Source organism: Capsicum annuum, unplaced genomic scaffold, assembly GCF_002878395.1.
Source record: "Capsicum annuum cultivar UCD-10X-F1 unplaced genomic scaffold, UCD10Xv1.1 ctg1934, whole genome shotgun sequence".
Classification (NCBI taxonomy): domain Eukaryota; kingdom Viridiplantae; phylum Streptophyta; class Magnoliopsida; order Solanales; family Solanaceae; genus Capsicum; species Capsicum annuum.
The window spans coordinates 197,657-223,896 of NW_025825179.1; the positions used below are offsets into that span (position 1 = coordinate 197,657).

Sequence of the window (26,240 nt, forward strand, 5' to 3'; positions counted from 1 at the left end):
ACACCCATTTTCGTATCTTGTGATTAGTTGGATCCACATAGTGTCAATCTCATACATCACTCATAAAAGAGTTATCTAGTCCGATGATCTAAAATGGGCCATACCATGTAAAATTAAATCTCAATCTCCGTCTCCGTACATAGGCATTGAAGAGTGCATATGAGTATAGTATTTTTTTCCTCCTCAAAGTCCTGACTTGGTTTTCATTTATATTCCATACCAACAACTTCTATGATTATTAGTGTAAACTATTGCTATCTTTTATCTACAATTGAATGTAGATCCTGGAGTTCTTTTTTGAATAATGTACTTACAAGAACTTAACTGTTTCACAGTTTTGGTTCATGGGTGAATATTTCCATGTTTCAGCAGAGCTTCGGAATTTAAGCAAATTCTTTCCACCTTAGTTTCTAACAATCAAATTCCAAAAATACTAGATGAGTATTTTTCAATTCTACATTTACGGAAGTTTGAAATATCTCCATTCTTGTGTACATTGAGCACAATGTGAAAAGTCAAGAGTTTGATGAGAGTTTATTTTCATGTCATAATTTTTGGACAACAAATAAGTAAAATTGAATAATTTTTTTTTGATAGAGAGCATGTTAAGTTGCTTGGAATGGACAAATACAATTGCTATGACCAGAATTTTTTAACTAAATAATTGGCTTTGGCAGTATAAAGATAACGGGATCAAGAAGTCTATATTTTAAGAAGGGGGAGATCACTGTACTAGTAATATCAAAGTCTCAAATATAAGATAATATGATGTTGTGGCTATATGCAGTATCTGTAGTAGGTACGTTGCTCTGTTGTATGTTTCATGGTGCAACATGTTATTGGATGAACTCTTAGCTTTGGCTTGATTATAAGTCCTTTTAGAGCATCAGTGGCCACTTTTTTTAATATATACTTGGGTGTTTTCAAGTTTCTTCTTACAAAATATGATTATATTTATCTTCTTTTTTTTGTATGAACATTGTAAACAAACATTATTGGCAATGTGGTTCATGAGTGGAGCTATTTTTGCCTCCACATCCTGTGTATATATTAGGTTTCTGTTGTATCGGCTGATTTCTAATAGCCTACTATTAAAGTATGTCAGCACCCAAGAGTGTAACCTAGTGGTTCAATGAAGTTGGGTTGAGCAGGTTTAATTCCCAACATAAACAAACACTACGTGATTTCTTCCCATCAGTTCTAGCTTTGATGGACACATTTACCTAATATTTATTATTGGTGGGAGGTGACAGGTGACGGGTATCCCCTAGAATTAGTCTAGGTGCATGCAAGCTGACCTAACACCATGGTTATAAAAAAAAGTACACAGCCTTGAGAAGACTAGAATTGATCATGAATAAGATTGTTCAAGTTCTCACTAGATGATCTTTTGTTTGCTTGTGGATCTAATTAGCTTGTTGTTTGTTCTTTAGTATACTTAGAGTGGAAAACCATTAAGGTTGTTATTTGAATGTTTCGTGGGTTTAATTATTTTCTCACTGTCGCTCATTTTTGTTGTCTGCTAGTTTGGTAATGAATTGAATTAGTAACAGTTACACATATGATGGTATAGTAGAAAACATTCTTAGTTTTGTTATCAAGGGATTATACTGAAGTAGAAGTGTATTAGAGTGTAGTAGTCATGTGTCAATGCCAGCCAAACAAGTGATCTTTTAATTACTAATTTGAGTTTTACGAGGCATATTTCAGTTCAACGCACAATAACACCAGATCTGGAACTCACTTTTGCTGCTCCAAAGCTATTGAATAATTAAAGTTATCATAACGATGTTATACAATCTTATTTGCTATGTTTTGTGGAAAAATTTCGTTACTTAATTCATTTACTTGTGTTGCTCTCTTTTTCGTACTTTCTGCATCTCAAATGGGTTTTGTATCTCTTTATGAATAATTAATGGGCGCAAATAATGATTCATACAGGTGGCCTTAGGAGCTATTAAAGATTAAGCCATATTATATTCAAGTACTTTAAACTTTATTTTTCTTTGTTGATACAATAGTTAACTGCCTTAATTTTATTTGCAGATTCGTTGTAAAGAATAAAGTGATAGATTTGACTTGTACACCAAGGAATGAAGCTAGTGTTGAAGTCCACGAGATAAAGATTGAAAGAAAATGACGATAAATAGACAATAATTGTGGTTTTCCTTCAGACCAACCTTAATTCTTTTTGAGAATATTGGTACCGTTTGAGAAATTTACACATGGATTAATATATAAATGTCAATTATAAATGATTTATTGAAACTTGAATGACTTCAATTATTGTTCTTATCATATTCAAATAAGAAAATAACAATTGTGTTTATAAGCTTGTGAGGCATACAAAATTAGCTTGAAAATGGCTCAAGAGTGATTTTAAGATAGACATATAGTGACGAATTAGTTTGTCAGTAACGTGACACACAAATGATTTTCAAATACGAAATTGTTGCCCTTTCTAGACAAGAAAAAGTTTGTCACTAATTTATATATTTAGAGATGAAATTTCTCTTTCGTACACAAATCATGTATCATTTAGTGATGCAATCACATTCTTTTAACGACAAGTTATACATACCTTTAGAGACGAACAATATCGTCACTAATTAAATTAAAGTGAAAAATTAGATGTGTCGGTAATAAGTATCCTTTTAGCAACGCTACACTATTTTTAGCTACAACATTTTATGCTATTTGTGACAAATAATTTCGTCATAAATACTCCACATTTGGGGACGAAATTTTATTTTGTAGTTAATAAGATTTATTTAGTGACGAAATACTAAATTGTCTTCAATTACTTTTAGCGACCCATGTTTAGAGACGAAAGATTGACGATTTTATTTTTGTCACAAAATATTTTTTAGGACGAAATATGAGTTTTATGTGACAAAATAATTCATCACAGATAATGAAATTTGTTGTAGTGTAATATATATGTTTTAGTATATTTTTATTTCTATCTGAATTATTATCGTCTTTGTTTGCAAACTATAAGCTTCCGCATAACGCCCTCTCGATTTTGAACCCAACAAGTAGTATCAGAGTCTATAGTTAAACGGTCCAACGGTTCAAATCGGAGACAAGTGGTATCAGAGCCTACGATTCAAAGGTTCAATAGTTCGGGGAAACGAGGTTGAAGACAAGTTTAAGGCGGTTCAAATCAATTTGCAACCAATTTGACGATAATGAAGATCTTTGTCTAGCTAGGAGAAAAGTTTCAAATAAATTTTCAACAGTCTTGCTGCTAATATATCATTAAAACCAAAATCAATTTTCAACCAATGTTTATGGGCTCCAACTTTCAACCCTTGCTTACTTTTAATTCTTGGGCTCTTTTTAACTCGTGCATATATTTTTAACGCATGAGCTCCATTTTTAACCCGTGCTCACTTTCAATGTACAAGGGTTTACTTTTAACTCTGTTCACTTATAACACAGGGATCCAATAATGTTAACCCATGTTTTTATTTTTAAGGCATAGAGCTTTAATTTTTAACCCATATCAACTTTTAATCATGTTAAGCCGAAGTGGTATATGAATAGAGTGTGAAGAAGAAGGTTCACGAATATTTTGTGAAGAAAATCAAGTCAAAAAGGAAGATCTGTTAGGGTTTTACCCTGATTTTCTTACCAAGTTTAAGTTTTACTTATCTTGAAAGCAAAATAAAAGTAATACCATTAAAGAAAAATATAAAAATTTTCCATTTTTGGCAAACCTCTTTCTTGGAGGAAAGGTTTTTTAGACATCTATAAATAGAAGAACCTCTTCTTGTAGCATAACACAATAGCATTCACAATATAGTCATTAAATAGTTTTGTTTAGGGGGAGATTTCTCCCAATAGATTTTGTGCTTTTCAATATTAGTTTTTTTAATATGTAGATCGTTTGACCAAATATATTAATAATATATATGTTTTTATTATATTTTTATATGTATCTGAATTATCATCGTCTTTGTTTGCAAACTATAAGCTTCCATATGACACCCTCTCCATTTTGAACCCAACACTCTGGACCCTGTTATCATATGGTATGCTTTGTACATGGTGATGACCTTAAAAGATAGGGCTGCTTATCGGATTGATCGAATGGACCTTTACACTTAACGGTTTGGCTTATTGGTTATCGGTTTTAAAATATATAAATCCACTAGCCAACCAATAAGATATCAGTTGGTTCGATAATGGATGAACAATTATCGGACGGTTATCGGGCGGTGTATCGGACTTCCACAATTAATTTGACTATAAAAATAGACAAATAGTAGTACTATATCGTGATAAAGAGAAAGTTCTAACTTTCTATGCAACATGGGTTGTGAAGGGAAGAGCCTACTGAGCCATTCTACTAATTGTAGTTGGAACCTCAAGGAGAAAAGCACTGAAGAGCTTTGATTTTGTTAATTTCTAAACATGTATCAACAAGAACGATTAGTCACTACGAATACATGATGAATATCTATTCACTATCTCCAAAACAGATACAGCAAAAACTCCATAAATCACAATATATTCTAAAATATGGTTTTCTTTCTAAAAGAAATGAAGATGGCATACTGGCAGAAGAACCAAAGTTGAAAGCACTAGTAGTCAATTGGAGCCTTTGCTTTGCAAAGCTCTAAAAGTCCAAAGGCCGAATATGTTATGTTACTTTTACTCCTAATAACTTCTCTTTAGTTTTTATTAGGGTTAATTAGTAATGGGCTTTAGGTTATTACACTAGAATTCAGATATATTACGTTTAGAGTTTATATTTTATAATAATATAATATGTATTTTAATTTTTATATATCTAGGTGGAAAAGTATAAGTGTACTAGGTAATTCTTAACGGGTTAACGATTTATCCAATAAGGAAATTAAGTAATTCACTTCCACACCGATAAGCCATTAATTATAACATTTGAATCCGTCCACCAACCGTTTATCCGATAAGCCAACACCAATAAACCAATTTTGCAGTTGGCTTATTGAATATGGTTCGGTTTTGAACGACCCTATTAAAAGGTGTTCCACTGATTAGCCAGTCCTCGAAAGGAAAGTCAATTCATAAGTCAGTTGTGTTGATGGAAATTTTGTTCGGTTTCCTTTTCTTTCAAGAATTTTGTCATGAGGCGCAAAATGAGTGCAGATGGATTGTACATATTGTATTTAGCAGTTCAAGCTCTAGTGTACGTTTAGAAATTCCAATTTCTGTGGATTTTTGTGTTGCTTGTTCTAAATGTTTGGAAGGTTAGCTTTGGATCTTTTCTAGATGCTGGTTACAAGTAAGGAGATTGAAAACTTCTCATTTGTTGGTTGATCAACAAATTCCTTTTGATATGATGCAGAAACTTTGAAATACCGATAAATAGGTGTTAATACATAAAAATGATCCTAAACTTGACACCAAATTATAATTTTGGCCTTAAACTTTGACAGTACACAAATATGACTTTTAACTATTCAAAACTGCACAAATATGACCTCCAGTGTTGTTGCTGTTTTAGTGTGTTTTACTCTTGATATCACTTCCCTTCTTGTTATTCTTGCGAATCCGAGAGAGGTCATCAAAAGGGTCCATAGTTCTTGAACTAGTGGACTGATTTTTGTGTTTGTGTTGTTGTGTTTTTAGGGAGTTTGGTATCAATTATGTATCTCAACAGACCCAAAATCTGGAAAAAAAATGTGTCGGGAACTAATTACGTATCTTTACTAAGGAAAAAATGTATCTTCGTTGGATGTATTGGAAGCTAATTATGTATTTCGGCAGATCCAACATCGAAATTTTCAGTAATTATATAAACTAAAAATTACACAAATATACAACTTATGTTTCCAATATTACAAAAAATCTCAACTCCCTAAACATATTACAAAATTCTAACATATACACAGAATACTATGTATATGTCGACTATTTTATGTATATTAATAGGAAGAGATATTAAAGTAATTAAAAAGTGGAATAGAATGTAATTACTTCCAAAGAATTGGTACTTATGTTATTTATACTTATATAAAATGTCAGGAATTTTCTAAACTTTGTCGCTCTATGGACACACTTGGTGCAATTTCCTCACAAATTGTGGGCCACTTGTACAAATGTATTGGGCTAGTTTTGCAATCTTGGGCTTAGGGATTTTCAAGTCCATACAAGCATAACAAAAACACACTCTCTCTCTCTCTCCTTCAATTCCATACAAACATAACAAAAACACTCTCTCTCTCCTCTTTTCACACACACAGAGTAGAAAGCTTTAGCAGTCATCAAATCAAAGTGAAAGAAGATGAAGCTGAAACAATTAGAAAGTCTTCTTGGTTCTCTTCAACAATTCTCCAATCCAAAGGTTAACTCTTTTTTTTTTTTTCCATATAATTCTCTGTAATTAAATATACATCTTTATGTGCTTTATTTCCAATTTTTTTGTGATTCTTGATTACTAATTTTAGTAAAAATAATGTTCTTTTTGCACTTTATTTTCCAGTTTTTGTGATTCTTGATTACTAATTTTAGTAAAAGTAATGTTCTTTTTGCACTTTATTTGTCAATTTTGTGATTCTTTATTACTAATTTAGTAAAAATATGTTCTTTATGCACTTTATTTTCCAATATTTGTGATTCTTGATGACTAATTTTAGTAAAAATAATGCTCTTTTTTCACTTTATTTTCCAATTTTGTGATTCTTGATTACTAGTAAAAAATTGTTCTTTTTTCTGCAGATTGAGCTAGAACAATATCCTACTGGACCCCACATTGCTTCTCGTATGCTTTACACTGTAAATTCTCTATATGGCTATATAGTCCCAGCCTTTTCTATGTTTTTCTTTCAAGGGGGTGTTTGGTCATGAATATCGAGAAATTTGGAAAATGTTGTTTTTGTTTTTAAAATGAAAAATGGTATTTGAGAATTGGAATTGTGTTCATCCATGTATACAAATTGGAGTTCCAACAACAACAATAACATGCCTGGTGAAATTCCACAAGTAGGGTCCAGGGAGGGTAGAGTGTATGCAGACCGTGGAGGCAGAGAGTTGTTTCTGAAAGTGTAAGCAACTTGTTTATTTTTGTGAGTAAATTGGAGAGAGAAAAGGTGAAAAGCTTTCTTTTTGGCGATTTTCAAATTCCGGAATTTTATGTCAGACCTGTTTTCGGAGTTCAATCCCCAAAAAAACTAAAAGAAGTTCATGGCCAAAATGCCCCCTAAGTTTTGTTAAAAGGGTATCTTTGTTATTAAATTTTTGGGTTCCGTATAAAACATTTGATCTTTTTAGGCTGAGAATTCATTTGAGGATGTGAACAGTAAGGTGGTTGCAGATTTCGGATGTGGTTGTGGTACATTAGGCCTTGCTGCTGGTCTTTTGGGAGCTGAGTATGTTCATAGCTCTCTCTGGATTTTGTTTCTTTTGTTAAAATTTACTGTTGTGTGGAGATAATATATATGATCTTTGTACACCCAAGAATTGTCGAAGTCAGGAATTTCGCTAAGGGGGTTCAAGATTTAAATATTTAATGTATACTCCATAAGTTTCAATTTGTTTAACTTACTTTCCTTTTTAGTCCGTATAAAAAAAGTCTCTTTCTGTTTAATGAACTTTACTGATGCTTGGAGATGATAAATACTCCTTTGGTTTCAATTTGTTTGTCTAGTTTCATTTTGATTTGATTTGATTTTTGAATCTTATGGTTTTAAATTAAAGATATTTAGGATAACAAAATGCGCTTTAATCTTGTTGTCTTAAGCATGCCACGTGGAAATTCAGAAATAAAAGATACAGCAACAAACAACAACAAACAAACCCAGTGTATTCCCACATAGTGAGGTCTGGGGAGGGTAAGATGTGCGCAGTCCATACCACTACTCCCGGGGAAGTAGCAAGGCTGTTTTCGATAGACCCCCAGCTCAAGACAAGGAATAGTAATCAAAGTCATACCAAAAAATCTGGAACAAGACAAAACATAGAGACGCCACATCCAGGGAAAGAGTAAACAAAGACTAGTAAACAATCGTTATACTGCAAGCAACAAGAAATGATAATAAGAATACTAAACCCACCAAGTAATGCCCTACCCTACCTACCCAAAATGGCACTAGCCTTCCATGCTAATACGCGTCCTCCAGATCTTTCTATCTAGGGTCATGTCCTCAGTAAGCCGTAACTGCTCCATGTCCTGCCTAATCACCTCTCTCCAGTACTTCTTCGGTCTACCCCTGCTCTGTCTGAAACCATCCAAAGCAAGCCCCTCACACCTACAAACCGGTGCCTCCGTGCCCCTCCTCATCACGTGTCCGAACTATCTCAAACGAACCTCCCGCATCTTGTCCTCCACCGAAGCCACTCCAACCTTTTCTTGGATAGTTTCATTCCGAACTCCATCACCCCTAGTAAGCCCACATATCCAACGCAACATCCGCATTTCCGCCACCTTCAATTTCTAAATGTGAGAGTTCTTGACTGGCCAACACTCTGCTACATACAACATGGCTGGGCGGACTGTCACCCTATAAAATTTTCCTTTAAGCTTGGACGGCACCTTCTTATCAGACAACACTCATCCATCCCACCCCGATACGGTAAAAGACATCCTCATCATCCATCCCACCCTTGTAAAATTCAGAAACGAAAGATGTGCCAAAAAAAGGAAAAAGACATTCTTTCTTTAATGGACTAATTAGGAAAGTAAGATACAACAATAACAACAACGACATACCCGGTGTATTCCCACCTAGTGGGGTCTGGGGAGGGTAGAGTGTACGCAGTCTATACCACTACCTCAGGTGAACTAGAGAGGCTGTTTTTGATAGATTCCCGGCTTAGAACCAATAGCAATATAACAAACACAAAACATAAATGTATATAAACTAACAATGCTAGCCACAAGATAATACTAGATCCACTGGATAATACTAAAACTATACATCCGAAACCATAAGCAGCACTCAACACCACGAACAAGAAACTTCAAACACAAATAAAGAACACTTCCCTACTGTTACCGACGCACTCCCACCCCCTAACCGTCTACCCTAATCCGCCTCCTCCATACATTCCTATCAAGGGTCATGTCCTCCGTAAGCTGTAACTGCTCCATATCATGCCTAATCACCTCCCTCCAATATTTCTTCGGCCTACCTCTACCCCAACCATTGTTGAAGTTAAGAATGTTGCTAAGGGTATTCAAGACCTAATATGTATGTATAAAATTGATATTGGACCTATATACACTGTTCCGGTGAAGGATGTTAGACTGACCACCCTTTTGCATGCAATAGAGCCTTCCCTTGGATTGCCATGGTTCCCTATATGTGCTTGATCTTTACATAGTCTTTTTTTGTGATCAGAAGTATTATTGGGCTTGATATTGATGCTGAGTCTCTTGAGATTGCATATGAAAATGCCAACGAGCTTGAGGTATTATTCTTTTATTTGATAATCCCTCCATTTAAATTTTTTTGTCTAGTTTTGACTTGACACGGAATTTAAGAAAATAAAGAAGACTTTTGAATCTTATAGGTTTAGACTAAAGATATATAGAATGTACCGAAATGTCCTTTAATCTTGTAGTTTTAATTATGTTACGTGTAAAGTTGAACTTAAAGAGTTGCCAAAATAGGAAATAGGCATTCCTTTCGAAATGGATTACAAAGGAAAGTAAGACAAACAAATTGAAACGGAGGGAGTAACACTTTTTGCCTTTTTGTGTGTTTTCCTTTTTCAGTTGCAAGGTTGCAAAAGCGTTTAACACAGGGTCTTTATACATTGGTTTTGATTGATACATATAGCCTTCCATGTATAATCTCACTTTTGCTAATACGTGTTTCATTCATTTCTTGAACTATTTCATCTGCAGCTAGACATGGATTTTATTCAATGCGACATCAACAGCTTAAATTGGAGAGGTATCTTTTTTCGCCTCGCTATTTACTATTCAGCCCGGAAGAACAATATCTTTCTCATGACTCATTGATCATTTCACTATGTGTAGGTCAGATCGTTGAAACAGTAGTTATGAATCCGCCTTTTGGAACACGGAGGAAAGGCGCTGACATGAACTTTCTCTCTTTGGCGATGAAGGTACGGTGGTGCTCTCCATATAATTGGTATCCAGGTTTTATATTATTTGCTCGATATTCTGTTTTGTGCTTTGCATTGGCTTTTTGTCCTCTTCTTTTCCAAGATTAATGTGTGGTTTTATTAACGTATCAGGTTGCTTCTCAAGCAGTTTATTCCTTACATAAGACCACAACTAGAGAAGTAAGTTCTTCCATACTGTCTTCCAACTAACTTAAATATGAACTTTCTTGAGTTTGTGGTGCTCATAAATCATGCCGACTTAAATTAAGTTGCTGTCACTTCTTGATAAAAACAAAACAAAACAAAAAAGAAGAAAAGTTGCTGAGTTAATCAATCAGCTATCTGAATGTTCAACTATTATACTGAATGCTGAGTTTATTCTTTCTAGCTCAAAACTAACAAATAAAGAAGCTTAGATTTACCATTTATAACTAAAAACCAGTATACTTTTGGTTTACTTTGTTGTGGGTTAGGGTGAGGGTGGATGGGGAAGGTGATACGGGAATTCCTAGCTCGAGACCTTTCACACGAAGCCAAGCACGTGAGTTGCAACGACTCCTAGCCTTGTTCACATTCTTGGCCATGTGTGAGGCCCTTGTGAGCCCATCTAAGGGCCTATATTTAATAAAATGTGAAGAGGCCCACCAAGACACCCCAAACCCACCCACTTAAATGCCAAGGGTATTTTGGTCTTTGTCCCTCCTTTCTAAGTGACTATATAAGCCATTTAATAGGCCTAGTCTTGCTTTAGTTCATTCCTATTATTCAAGAAACAAAAGACTTGTAAATTTTTTACTTTTCTTTCTCATTTGGAGAGGCCAAAACCGAATTCTCACTAGTAGAGTGATACTAGTGTTGTGTCTTGGCTAGAAACTAGGTTCTTGGGGTTCTTTGAGTTCCTCTTGGTCCACGTAAGAACTTGGTATTGATATTTATTAGTCTTAGGGTCCTTTCTCTTGTTAGGGTTCTTAGATTAATGAATATTGTGTGTCAAGTTTCTATCTCTTTCTTTGTAAATCTTGTTAACATTGTGTTGTTGAATATAAAAGTCTAGTGAAGCCGTGTGGGGCTCTTTCGATTCACTAGCAATATTGTCTTTGTTGTTCTTGTTGTTAAACTCACTTTCTAGCTCAAACAAGTGTTGCAAGCCCAGTGAAGCCGTGTGTGGCCATTTTCGATTCACTAGCACTTTGTTGTTCATGTTGTTGTTTTTGTGTTGGTTGGAATCTCTTGATACACACTTAGTATTGTATCAGAAGGGAAGAAGGAAACCTATTATATGAAACGCTATCAACATACGGTAGTCCTTTTTTCTTTTTCTTTTTTCGAGATAACCTTGGTGCCCAGGCCAGCTTGCGCACCTCGACTAATTCCACTAAATACCTGCTACTTCCCATCAGTAACAGGTACTGGGTAACTTTGTCCACCAATGCTAGTGCTAGGACATAGGAATAAATATAGTGTTTTTGTCTTCAGACCTCATGGTTCCCAACCACTTCATTGACAACTAGGCCACACCCTTGGGTGTCTTCAACATACAATATTCATTTGAGGAGGTATCAATTGCCTTTGAAATAATTGTTGTTGGTGTTTCTGAAATTATTGGAACCTTTTGTATCTCTATGTTTCTGAAATTATTGGAACCTTTTGTATCTCTATCTTTGCAAGGTAGGGGTAAGATCTGTGTATACTCTATTCTCCCCAGACTCTACTTGTGGAATTACTATGGGTTTGTTGTTGTTCCAAAATTGATGGAACCTTAAGTTAGCTTCTGGCATTGAGGAAGAGGGGAATGAACAAAGTCTATGATTTTCGAAGTGGAAAGTTAAAGAAGTTGGCACATTAGTGAAAGGAGGCTGACAGATTATATATTCGGGGAAAGGAAAGCTGCATTGAGACAATGCTGTTTCATCCAAAATTAGATCCTTTTTTAAAACATTGGTGCTCGGATCAGCTTTGTGACTAGTGCATGTATCGAGTTATCTGAGCACATGATTTGAGCAGATGAGAAAATTTGACATAGCATTTAGTGTTTAGCTGGTCTCCATTGTTTTCATCCCACTTTATTAACCAGTGTCCACTAGGCTACATGCCTACAACTTTGGGTCCCAATATTAACTCATTGATTTCTAGCATGATTGGTTACTTTGCTTATGCAAGTATTTGGTTCTTGCTCATAAGCATTTACGATTCCTCTAGATTTCTTCGCACTAGACATTTTGCGTTGTTTTATGATGTTATAATTTTTCTTGATGGGGTTACATCAAGGATCGACGCTTAGTCCGTTTCTTTTTGCCTTGGTAATGGATGTTTTGACGCGGCACATTCAAGGTGAGGTACCTTATTGTTTGCTTTTTGCGGATGATGTAGTCTTGATTGATGAGATACGTAGTGGAGTTAATGCTTAATTGGACGTTTGGATGAGAACTCTTTGAGTCTAAAGGATTTAGGTTGAGTAGATCTAAGACGGAATATTTGGAGTGTAAGTTTAGCGAGGTGTCTCATGAGTCCGATGTGGTTGTTAAGCTTGACACTCATTCTATTTGTAAGAGAGACAGTTTTAAGTATCTGGAGTTTGTGATTCAGGAGAATGGAGAGATTAACGAAGATATCACTCATCGGATTGGGGTAAGGTGGATGAAATGGAGGCTTGCCTCCAGAATCTTGTGTGACAAAAAGGTACCTCCCAAACTTAAAGGCAAGTTTTACAGAGTGGTGGTTAGATCGCTTTGTTGTATGGGGCGAAGTGTTGGCTTGTTAAGAAGACCCACATCTAAAAGATGAAGGCGGCGGAGATGAGAATTCTTCGATCGATGTGTGGTTGTACTAGGAAAGATAGGATTAGAAATGAGGTTATTCGAGATAAAATGGGAGTGGCTTCGGTGGAAGCTAAGATGAGGGAAGCGAGGTTGAGATGGTTTATTCATGTGATGTAGAGGAGCACGAATGCCCCAGTGCGGAGATCTGAGAGGTTGGCTAGGGATGGCTTCAAGCGAGGTAGAGGTAGACCGAAGAAATATTGGAGGGAGGTGATTAGACATGACATGGAGCAACTCCAACTTATCGAGGACATGACCCTAGATAGGAAGTTGTGGAGGAGACGGATTAGAGTAGAAGGTTAGTCTGAATTTAGGATGTTGTATCTTTTGGTGTGTTACTTGGAGTATCTTGTTTATGGTATTATTGAATATGTTAATTTCTGTTGTATCTTGGTTCTTTTGCTATTCCTTATCTTAGATTGTTTTACACTTACCCTCCCGAGACCCCACTTGGTGGGAATATACTGAGTATGTTGTTGTTGTATAATTTTTCGTCACACGTGTAAAATTGCATACAATGTGTGCCTCTATTTTAGTGCACGAGTGCTCTGATCTAGAACGTGATTTGGCATTTGTGTATGCTCTAACAGCATGTGAAAAGAGCAGCCTTGCGAGATTATAATGCAAGAAGTGCTGAAGTTATATGCGAGGTACGTATTTTTCTCATTCCGCTATCAGTTTTTAAGTATCGAAACGAACAAATTCAGCATTTATATGCTAGTGGCGTTAAGTGAAATTCTTCGGTGTAGGCTCATGAATGTTTTTTGCCTTTATCTCTCTCAATTGCAGCTTCGGTATGATGTGCCACAACTGTACATATTTCACAAGAAAAAGGAGGTCGACATTGCTGTGGACCTCTGGCGTTTTGTTCCTCAAAGAACGCAAGAAAGATCTCTGTAGTATTATGAAAATAGTAAGTCTACTGAGACGACGATATTTAAAGGAAGTAAGAGTATTTTGAACCATGTGTGCATCTGCAAACTACTTTGGCCTCAGGGGCTTAGTTCTATTCAATTATCGAAGGTTGAGGGACTTGTGCCAAACGAACTAAGTCTGATATTTAAGTGGAGAAGGGTGCCTTGTTGAGTTTGATTTTGTTACTTTTTGATCCTAAAATTCCACCAGCACATTTACAAGCCCAAAATATCCTAACCCCTTCATTCAACCCACACACCTACCCTTACACATTCTCCCTGCACCTACTCCCTCCCCCTGCAAGCAACCACCCCTCCCGCATGGACGTGAACCAAACCTGGTCACACAGCCACTCCACACCACTGCAGCTGTTGCACGCCAAGCCCCAAACCCCATAGTTTATTACATTGAATGATGTAAATGCTCGTCATAATATTTTTCTACTTACTAAATATTCGAGTAAAAAAATCACTTATTTTAGGTTTTATTTTTCGTGGGATATATTTTCCTTCATACTAAGCACCTTAAGACTAATTTAGGGTTAAAAATAATTAGGAGCAGAATGAGAAATAAAAATACAGATCTAGCAGATAACTCAAATGGTTGTTTAGTGTGAGTAAACAGTTTCACCCCTTATATTTGGGCTACGTATTACTTTTTCATGAATTCTTTTAATAAGTATATTTGAAAAAGAGAGGTAACACCACATATTTTGCTTTATAAGCTTGTTCAACCCAGGGTCGGCTTCAGCATGAAGCCACCAAGGCTAAGAGTTTGGGGGCCGTAGTTTTAGCAATTATATGTTTATTGTTTTCTAGATTTTTTCTCTTACAAAATATTGAGTACTGTTCAGTATTTTTTATTTTATTTTAATATTATTTTATCTCAAAAGAATTATCACTTTAAAAATTCAAGACTAAAATTGATAATTATTTCCAACTTTATCTTTAACATTAAAGAATGCTCTTCTTAATAATGCTCAATTATTAAAAAAAAAGTAATAAATAGGATAACCTTGTAATCTATATGTTATATTTATTTTGCCTGATGAACATGAAAAGTAGTAGAAAGGTAAGTAATATTTCAAGACAATACAAAGATTTCAGTATTATTCTTCAAATGTGTATAGTGCTTATAGAGTTGACATAAAAACATGTCTTAGTTGAAACTTTTTAAAACTAAAATTGATAAAATCTTACAATCAACAAAGTTTTTGGAGAAATTGAATGAATTAGGTATGTAATCAATTGAAAAGAAATTATTGGGAGAAGTTCATTATAAAACAATTTTATTCATATCTTTGCATCTCAAATAATAGCTATAAAAATTAATACCTCGTTTTGAAATTTTGCTTTAGGCCATTGGATATATTGAGTTGCCCCTGATTTAACCCCCCTGAAAGCAAAAGAAGAACAAAAAAGAGGGGCACGCCTAGTTGTGTTTCTTGTTTGGCAATTTTTTCGCTCCTCGGAGAGGAGTGTTTTCACGTAAAAAAAACTTTTTGTTGATTCACTTTAATCCGTACTTCTTGCATAGTTATTGAAGAAGTACATAGGTGACAACATAAAATAACACAAGGTTGACTAGGTGATCAACTTATAACTGAGTTACGTTCGTTTAAACTTGGGATGAAACTTTAATCTGTTTAGTTTTCAACTTACCAGTCCTACGAGTCTCGTATCTCCCACTTTCTTTTTGGTATAACCATTCGATTTTCCCCACCCACCACGCTGAACTTTGCCATCTTAGACATTGAATAAAAACACATTTCAAGTTCTAACCTACTATACTTATTCTTTGCTCCTGAAGTTTTCTTTAATTATTTTGGTCATTATTCAATATTCGATATCCACTAGTCCGACTTGATGGGATTTCCTCCATTATTGGGTTCATTATAAAGAGACGCTCTTTAGAAGAAATTCTTCATTTTCAAGGTTGAGGATAAAGGAATAAAGGAATCTCATTTATGTTCGAAGTTGAGACCTCCCGTCAAGAATAAAGGAATTTCATTTACCCAATCACATCTTTTAAGTGTTTTTTCCCTTATAGAAAGTGCGAAAGGTTTGACTTATGAACCAAAATGTAAGTTTTGGCATTATTTAAGATTTAAGTCGATCATGAAATGAGCAACTTGTTTTATGAACTTAAATAAATGATTATTAAAAAGAAGCCAAGATGCAATATGGCCTATCACCTATGGGTGCAATGTGGGATTAAATTAATTATGCATCATTGGCATAGAAAAATTCAAGATTAGTGGGAAAATTAAAAATGAATATAGATTTTCAAAGGGTAGTTTCTTAAGAAAGATGTGTGGTTCACACTGTGAAAGATTATAACTCTGTTTTTGTTCTTAAATCTCTAAGAAAAATCGACATGATGATGACAACTGAGGCTTGTTAAGCGGTTGAGTATCTTTACCATCAAGGCATTGACCACACTATTGATTCTCCTGAAAACAAAATTTATATGATCTCTAATCGAATTTAATTCTTTTTGTAATAAAAGTAAAAACACACCTGAAATATTTCATTTCTTTAGTTTCATAAAAGAATTGTAGGTACGGGGGCATTTATACAATCGATATCTCTTTGTCGTTGGACATGAATTTTAAGATATTGATTGTATAAATTCTAGTAAAAATAAAATTTACCTGGAATCAATTCTTTTAATGAAATACTTGTGTAAGTTTTTAAAATGTTCATCACACTACCATTTCAACTTTTAACAAATCTTTTAGCTCCATCCCTGACCCCTCCAAATAATCTCCGAACCAAAACTTTTAATTTCTTTTAATTTCATAATAAACAACATTATTTTATGTTATGTTTTCTTTAGGTCGTATATCCAATGTGTTGATATAATTTTCATATAAACTATTAGAAAATAAGTGAACATATGTTTTCATATATTTCAATATCATATTTATCTATAATCTATATTTATATTTAGTGGCGGAACCAGAATTTTCATTAGAGGGGTTCATAAGTGAACATCTGAACTAACCGAAGGATAATTTTTCGCCGAAGGGAGTTCGGATGAACCCCCTCGGCAAAGGGTAGCTCCGCCCCTGTCTATATCTATAATCTATATATATAATTTATATTTATATCTATAATCTATATCTATAATCTATCTATAATATATATCTATAATCTATAATCTATAATAAATAATCTATATCTATATCAATAATCTATATCTATATCTATTATATATTAAAAGTGTGAAGGGTTTTAGAAATGTTATTTGAACTTTTTGCCTTTCATTAAACGTCCTAGTTTTAGACAAAATCTTCTTTTCACTATTTTTTTCTAATATTTAAGAGTTAAAAATTAATTAAATATATTTATGATAAAACTTATTCTTATACAACTATTTTTTTTCATTAATTTAAGAATTTTAAATCAATTAAATTTGATTTTAAGAAGATTTAAAAAGTCTATAAATCTATATCTATGTCTAGAATATATTAAACCCATTAACCACTTGAAACTTCTGGTGGTAAAATATAATGTGCTTACAATAAAAAAATATGCTTTGAACTTTTTGCACTTCATTAAAAACCTTCATAATAGATAAAATCGTTTAATTTTAAATAATCAAAAGTGTTGCACGTGTAACTAAACTAGTTACATTAAAAAAGTGAAGGTGTTTAGAAATGTTATTTGAACTTTTTATCCTCCAATAAAAGTTTTTGTAGTAGAAAAAATCATTTTTCAATTTCTTTTTAATATGGGAAATTTTGTAAACTCCTAAAATAATATTGAAAAGTAAGGCATGAAGTCGTTGAAAAAGAAAACTATAAATAGTAGAAAAATTATTATTCCTAAATATTAGGAAAAAATTTATGACACCTTAAAGAAAAGTTGGATATTAGGAATTAATTTCTTTTAAAAAAGATACAATTTTAAAAGAGAAAAAGTCCTACGAGTATTTTTTTTTAAAGCCTTTTCTTCTCCAAATTTTTTTTTATGATAGATAGCTAAACTTTTACTTAAACTAAATAAAATTAAAAGTTAGATTTTTGTCCTAATAATTTTTTGTTATTGAAATTTTCATTATTTGAACAAATTCTAAATTTTAGAATTTCAATCAATTTGGAATTTCTTTCCTTACTTGAATTAAGTATCATAATTAAAGTACCTTCTATTCTCACTTTTTTTATATAGGATCATCACTTTTGCTTTTGCATACCTCTTTTCCTTGTTGCCACAGACTAAGAGAGATGCATCAATTTGGATCATATTTGTATTATGATTATTTTTTTTAATATTTAAAATCTTTCCTTCTTTTTAAAGTCAAACATTTATAAAATCATTGATTACATTCTTATTACGTACTTAAAGCTTTTAAAAATCTGATACTTCTTAAATTTTTCTTATTCTAATAGTTTTATATTTATTTTTAAATTATTTAATTTTTTTAAAAGTCAAATTTAGTAGATTTAGAATCCTTAAACTAATGAAACACATATTAGTTGTCATTAATTTTGATGACTTCTAATATGAAAAGATTTTACCATAAATATATTTAATTATTTTTCAACTCTTACATTAAATGAAAAAATGACTTCTAATAAGGAAAGGTTTACCATAAATATATTTAATTAATTTTCAACTCTTAAATATTAAGAACAAAATAGTAAAAAGACGATTTTGTCCAAAACAAGGACATTTAATGAAAGATAAAAAGTTCAAATAACATTTCTAAAGCTCTTCACACTTTTAATATATATTATATCTATATCTATATCTATATCTATATCTATATCTATATCTATATCTATATCTATAATCTATAATCTATAATCTATAATTTATAATCTATAATCTATAATCTATAATATATTAAAAGTGTGAAGGACCTTAGAATTATTTTTTGAACTTTTTGCCATTTATTAAAAGTTTTTTACTTTAGATAAAATTGTCTTTTTGCTATTTCTTTTTCTAATATTTAAGAGATAAAAATTAATTAAATATATTTATGATAAAATCTTTTCTTATTAGAAATCATTTTAATTAATGATAACTAATGATTTTTTCATGACAAAATTAAATTGACTTTTATAATCCTAAAACTTAAATTGACTCTGAAATCTTAAAATAAAAATAAAAATACAACGTGTTTTATAACTAACTTAGGAGCCGACCTCGTACATAAAAACTTTACGCATATACTTAAGAATTCTATTTTTGGTTGAAAACCTTGAACCAAGTACGCATATACTTGGCAATTCTATTTTTGGTTAAAAAAAAACCTTTAGCCGACTTGTTAGGAATTCTGTTTTTAATAGAATTTTTTTTTCACCCGAATTTTTTGTTCTTAATAATATCTTTTTATATATTTATTAATTGAACAAAAAATGTTAAAATATGATTTTGTCTATTGCAAAGTCTTCAAATGAAGGACAAAAAGTTCAAACAACATTATTAAGGTCCTTCACACTTTTAATATATTAGATAGATTATATATATATATATATATATATATATATATATATATGTACTAGTTTAGGTGTACGCGCCTCGTGCGTGTAATTCACTTTATTGAGTTCAAACGTTGCACTAAATAAGATATTTGTTTAAATAATAAAGATAAATACAATAATTAAATTCAACATCTTTTAGAGATATATTTAATTAAAACTAACCTTATCAAAAAAATTTATCAAAGTTGATCGACATTCATCTACCACTTGTAAACTGCAACAAAACAATACGGTGATAGAGACATCAAAACAATATAATTAAATCTAACCTTTACACAAAAATCTTCTTAAAGTTGTCTGACACTCATGTACCACCTGTGAAGTATAACAAAATAATACAATAATAGAGATATCAAAATAATACAACTAAACTTAACCTTTATACAAAAAAATTCTCAAAATAGAGATATAAATGCAAGATATGTTGTTCCGAATCAAGTTGGAGGAGCATCATATTTTTTCAATGAGTAAACCGATTTCTTCGGTAGTTTAATGTGCATCTCAATATTTATAGAAGTATTTTCTTAATAGAGTCCTATTTTAGGAGTATTTTTTCTATCCTATTTTAGGAATATATTTTGAAATAGTGAAAAGATAATTTTGTCCAACGGAGTGTTTTCTAATGAAGGACAAAATAGTGAAAGATTCGTAATATTTTTTGAAAATATTTTCTAATAGTTATAATTGTCTAAATAATTATAGAAGTCTTTTCACTATTTTTCATTTAGAAAATAGTGAAAAGACAGTTTTGTCTAAAGAAGTGTTTTCTAATGAAGGACAAAAAGTTCAAATCACTTTTCTAAATGTAATTTTGTTCTAAAAGTATTTTTGAGAAAAATACATTTAAAAACACTTTAAAAACTTAGTCAAATACTAATAGCTGCTTCAAAGTGGTTTCTAAATTTATTAGTTAAATAACTACAAACTTCTTCTTGCCAAAAGATAGACATCGAAGTCATTTTATTAAATTGAACTCATTGAAATAAAGTACACGTGCGGAGCGCGTATACTGAGACTAGTATATATATAGACAGAGAGAGAGAGTGAGAGAGATTATATATACATATTGTTACAACTCTAGTGATTTTTGTAATTTTCTTTCCAATTTAACCAATTGTAATTAGGAATTAAATAGTCACATGACTAGCACATGACAAAGGGAGTTAGCCAAAGTTGTTGGAGCAGATGAAAGTTAGTTATAACTAACTTCTGAAAATTCTCCTGTATAAAGCAACAATTGCATTCTCAATTGTAAGCAGTATTTGTGGACTAAGAAATATCAACAAACTTCTCTTTTCTCTTTTCATCTCAAAAGTTAGGGTTCTTGTAACTCTTGGGAAAGCTGTTCAAGGGCAATTTTAGTAACTCTTGCTCTTTAGGCGATCTCACTTTAAAATCTTTACTCGATATTAAAGGAACCTATCACATACATACATACATACATACATACATACATACATATATATGTATATATAATCTATATCTGTATCTACAATCTATATCTATATTAAAAGTTATAATCTATAATCTATATCTATATTAAAAGTGTGAAGGACCTTAGAAATATTGTTTGAGCTTTTTGACCTTCATTAAAAGTTTTTGCTTTAGACAAAATCGTCTTTTCACTATTTTTCTGCTAATATTCAAGAGATGAAAATTAATTGAATATATTTATGGTAAAATCTTTTCTTATTAGAAATCATTATAATTAATTACAACTAATGATTTTTCATTAATTTAAGAGTTACTACATTTGATTTTAAGAAAATTTGAAAAATCTAGAAATAAATATAAAAGTATTAGAATAAGAAAAATTTAATAAGTAGCAAATTTTTATAAGTTTTACGTAATAAGAATGTAATCAATGACTTTGAAAAGATTTAAATTTAAAAAAAAAGAAAATATTTTAAATATAGAATAAAAAGAAAAATAATTGTACCAGAAATATGATTCAAATTGATGTGTCTTTCTTAGTCCTTGGCAGCAAGGGAAAAGGGTATGCATGACAAACGCAATAGCAATGATATATTAAAGTGTGAAGGATATTTTAAAAGTGATATGAACTTTTTACACTTCATTAAAAATCTCTGAAATAGACAAAATAATTTAATTTTATTTCACTATTTTTTTAATAGTTAAGAGTTGAAAATTAATTAAATATATTTATGGAAAAACGTTTCCTTATTAGAAGTCATCATAATTAATGACAACTAATGCTTTTATTATTAATTTAAATATTCTAAATCAACTAAATTTGATTCTAAGTAGATTCGAAAAATTTAGTAATAAATATAAAAGCGTTAGAATAAGAAAAATTTAATAAGTACCAAATTTTTATAAGTTTTACATAATAAGAATGCAATCAATGATTTTATAAAGATTTGATTTTAAAAACAACAAAATATTTTAAATATAGAATTTAAAAAAATAATCGTACCACAAATATGGTTCAAAATTTAAATTGATGCATCTCTCTTAGCCTCTGACAGTAACGGCATGACAAACACAAAAGTGATGATAAATTAAAGTGTGAAAGATATTTTAAAAGTGATTTGAACTATTTACACTTCATTAAAAATCTCCACAATAAAAATGATAATTTAATTTTAAATAATCAAACGTTACACGTGCGAGATACGTATGGTCAAACTAGTTTACTTAATAATGTACTGATAGTATTAACAAAATAATATTTAACAAAAGAAAAGAAAAGATGTCTATAATATTTAATGATTTGTGAGTTGATATTATAGTCCTAACAACTCAAGAAATAAAAGAAAGACCTTAACCAGCAAGGGTTGTGGTGGAGTGCTAAGTTCTTCCTCCTTTATCAGAGGTCTAGGTTCAAGTCGGCGAGGTACGGAGTGGTCTTACTTCCAGGCATGAATTTAAATTTAGTCAGCCTCCAATATGGGTATTGGATGCCGGATGGGAAAAAAGAGAAAGACTTTTGCACTTTATTATTATATTGAGAAATTACTAATATACAGAAAGTCATTCTGCCTCTTTTTTAAGCAGACATTCCCAATTGCATCACATGGCTTATGGTGCTATTACTTCTCTTATGAACATCATCCAGCAGTCAATGCAAGTGACTGGATGTAATTTGCAATCATGCTATAAAAAGCTTGATTCCATTAGAGCTATTATGGAGAAATTCTCCAATATAATTGGCGATCTTGAGGCGTTGACAAGCTTGGAAGTTGAAATCATCCAGCTAGCATACAAAACACAAGATATGGTTGACACAGAGTTGGGAAGTGTTTCCACAGCTAAAGAGGCAAGTACACAAAGAATAGATTTTCTAAATCGTCGTATACTCTTAAAACTACCAATAGGAGATATTGCTTCCATGATGAACAAGTGGATGGAAATGGAGAACAGATATGCCAACATCAAAGTCAAGTGGAAAGCACAAAATTTGACTCTGGCCAGTACATCTCAACATGCCTTAGAGCCTGAGAATATGATGGTTGGACGTGAAAATGAATTCGAGATGATGCAGGATCAACTTGCTGGAGGATCAAGTGAACTAGAAGTCGTCTCCATTGTAGGTATTGGAGGCATTGGCAAGACAACTTTGGCTAACAAAATTTTTCTGTGATCCATTCATTGTGTCTCGCTTTGACATTCATGCAAAAGTTACTGTTACACAAGCGTATTGTGCGAGAAATGTACTACTAGACCTTCTTTCTTCTATCAGTGAAAGTGTGAGGATTGATGGATCACATGAGAAACAAGATGATGGGCAACTACCAGACCAATTGCAAAAGCTTCTAAAAGGTAGGAGGTACTTGATTGTCATTGATGACATATGGGCTAAGGATGTGTGGGATGATATAAAACTATGTTTCAAAGACTGTAACTACGGAAGCCGAATACTCATGACTACTCGGAATATGGAGGTGGCTGAGTATGTTAGTTCAGGTAAGCCACCTTATCAAATGCACCTCTTGAATTCCGATGAAAGCTGGTGTTTACAGTACGCAAAGGTATTTGTGAAAGATTGCTTTTCCCCTGCATTTGAACAACTTGGGAAACAAATTGCTCTGAAATGCGGGGGATTACCTCTAGCAATTGCTGTTATTGCTGGACTTCTTTCCAAAATTGGTGAAGCATTGGATGAATGGAGAAGTATTACAGAGAATGTAAGTTCAGTGGTATGCACAGATCTTGAAGTCCAATGCATGAGAGTGTTGGCTTTGAGTTACCATCACTTGACACAACATCTACGAGCGTGCTTTCTATATTTTGCAATCTTCCTGGAGGATAAATTGATTTTTGTGAGTAAGCTTGTGAAATTATGGGCAGCAGAGGGTTTTCTGAAGGTAGACGAAATGAAAAGCATGGAAAAAGTGGCAGAAGAATGTCTAAAAGACCTTATTGATAGAAAATTTTCATCGACCACGTTAATTTTGATGGAAAAATAAAAGCTTGTGGAATGCATGTTTTGATCGTGAACTCTGCTTAAGAGAAGCTCGAAACATAAATTTTGTGAATGTTATAATGGACAACCAAACTCCAAGTGAACAAACCAGACATTTTTCAATCAATCTTCCGAGTCCGATCAGAATCTAATCAGATAGTAAGTCGGGTTCTCTTCTATTTATTCGAGAACCCTCAAGCTCAAGAATAATGCAAGAGTTTGTGCATTTCAAGTTAGTGAGAGTACTACAACTTGCTTCGCCAACATTGGATGATTTTCCCCATTTTATTGTTGATCTATTTCAGTTGTGATACCTCGCTTTGACTTTCAGCACTTCTATCAATCAGAAGGATATATACATACCTTCGTCAGTAGCTAACCTTCAGTATTTGCAGACTTTTATACTTAAGTTTCCAAAATATTTGCGACGCCCAGGATTTTCTTTCATATTATCATTGGAAATTCTCACGATGTCATCATTGAGGCACCTCTTATTGGACAGGCATAACTTGGCTAGTCAGCGAAATAGAGGCAAGGTAAGGGATTTGGGAAATTTGCAATGTTTGTCTGGGTGGTATCCTTCAAATTGTTCACGTATTATTGGAGTATGTCCCAACTTAAAGAAGTTGCAATTATGTGATTATTACCAAGATTACCACGGAAACAATCAAGAAGTCGTGAAAATCCTCGGTGCTCTTAGCTGAAGAAGGGTTTCTCAGTTGAAGTTCTTACTAGTGCAAGACTTAGGCTTGAATTACTGCAGAGCTAGTAGTGATCATTTTCCACGCCTTGAACGACTAGTCATTGACTGGTGTTGGTACATGGTTTCAATCCCGCAAGATTTTGCAGAAATAACCACACTTCAGCTAATTGATATATGAAACTGTGCGGAATCTGTTGGGAACTCTGCAAAGAAGATCCTTCATGAAATTGAAGACAACTATGGATGTAGTTCTGTTGAAGTCTGTATCACGGAACCCACAAGCTTCCATCGAGACTTTATGTATATGTAGGTATATATACATAAGTTAGAGACAAATAATGAAATTGGCACCCATAAAACCAAAGGGCGTCACAGTGCTAGTGGCAAAGGACCGAATAATCTATTCTTAGTGTCGTGGAATTGAACCCTGTTAGCAGCACCTTTTTTATAAATGCTAACTTTCTGCATCAAAAATAGACAGCAACGTCTCTGCCCATAAGCTAAATCAACAACTAATGATTTATGACTTTTTATTTTCTTATTAGTTTTTTGTTTAAATATATATTAAGTTAAAAACATAAGTTCCTTCTCTCATCAAACACAAAAGCCTCACTGCATTTGTCAAGCGTATTTACACCCATGAAGCAAATAAAACATGAAGTGATCAAGCAATATCATTGGTGATCAATATTTAGATAACCTTTTTAGTTTGTTACATAGGAATGTGATGTAACAAAACTGAGTTATGTTTGTTTAAACTTGGGATGAAACTTTAGTCTATCGTTTAGTTTTCAATTTAGCAGTCCTCAATAGGGATAAATACAAGCTACGGAGCCTCGTATCTCACACTCTCTTTTTGGTATAACCATCCAATATCCCCAACCCTTTACGCTCAACTTTACCATCTTAGATAATTGAAAGAGAACACGTTTCAAGTTCTAACCTACTCTACTTACAGCTGCTTTTGTTCTCTCGTTTTTTTCCTTTTTGTGGAAATAAAGAGTTTGCATGCTTTCATGAGAAGGCATGTCTAGTAAGAGTTTAGGTTTTGTACACTGGTGTATAACTGTGTACCTTCAGGTAAAGTTAAAGCACCGATAGTGTAAAAATTCTTTATTTTATTGTTGCAAATAACTTAAATCCGTCCAGTAATGTAAAGCTAGTTATACTTTCATGTTGTGGGAATTAGAACATTTCATTTTATCTTTTATGATTGGCTTTCTCTACAGGATAAAACGGGTGATGACCTTAAGGTGTTCATTCCACATATATTAGCCAGTGCTCTGGAAGAAATGTCGATTCACTTGTCAACTGTGTGAGTGGTTGTTTTGTTCCTTTTCGTTTCTTTCAACAAGTGTAGATGGCTTGTCACTTAATTGTATATGATCTATAATATAGCATCAGTCGGAGATTTCTAAATGCTCCAATGTTGTGTAAATATTGTGTGAACCTGCTCTAGTGTGCAATTTAGCAATTCAAATTTCCATGGATTTTTGCTTAGACTTTGCTACCATCCGAGCAACCTCCCTCTTGTCTTCTAAATGTTGGTAAGTTGAGGAAATCACAACTTTTCATTGGGTGATCTTCAAGTTTCTTATTCTATTCTACAAAACTTTGAAGAACCAATGTAATACTTCAGAACTGTACTGCTTAAACCTATCTTTGGTGAAAACTCTAAATTAATGGAACGTCTTAGAAATGAAAAATCTCTCGAGACGTTAAGGTGATGTGGATTAAAAACCATATAATATTCACATTTGGATGTAAAAACTGACTATATGTGAATGGAGAAAACCTCTGGTATAGAATTCTTCCCCCTTTTAG

General features: G+C 32.7%; 1 protein-coding gene and 1 pseudogene across 1 annotated transcript; both read left to right on the forward strand.

Moving 5' to 3' along the window:
* The first annotated feature begins 6,163 nt into the window (after positions 1–6,163).
* LOC124890512 (rRNA N6-adenosine-methyltransferase METTL5-like) lies at positions 6,164–14,283 on the forward strand. Its single transcript, XM_047402338.1, has 9 exons — positions 6,164–6,334; positions 6,709–6,765; positions 7,261–7,358; positions 9,330–9,399; positions 9,839–9,887; positions 9,974–10,062; positions 10,195–10,242; positions 13,472–13,531; positions 13,671–14,283. The coding sequence occupies exons 1-9, from the start codon at positions 6,275–6,277 to the stop codon at positions 13,779–13,781; spliced, it is 642 nt and encodes a 213-aa protein (XP_047258294.1). The 5' UTR covers positions 6,164–6,274; the 3' UTR covers positions 13,782–14,283.
* A 7,970-nt stretch (positions 14,284–22,253) lies between these two features.
* Positions 22,254–23,865, forward strand: LOC107841206 (annotated as a pseudogene).
* Positions 23,866–26,240: the final 2,375 nt, after the last annotated feature.

Excerpts from the sequence above, each read along its gene's own strand:
- LOC124890512 (XM_047402338.1), top strand. The coding sequence starts at position 6,275 with ATGAAGCTGAAACAATTAGAAAGTCTTCTTGGTTCTCTTCAACAATTC. Across the intron at positions 6,766-7,260 it reads CTTCTCGTATGCTTTACACT|GCTGAGAATTCATTTGAGGA; the intron begins GTAAATTCTCTA and ends TGATCTTTTTAG. Across the intron at positions 7,359-9,329 it reads GCTGGTCTTTTGGGAGCTGA|AAGTATTATTGGGCTTGATA; the intron begins GTATGTTCATAG and ends TTTTGTGATCAG.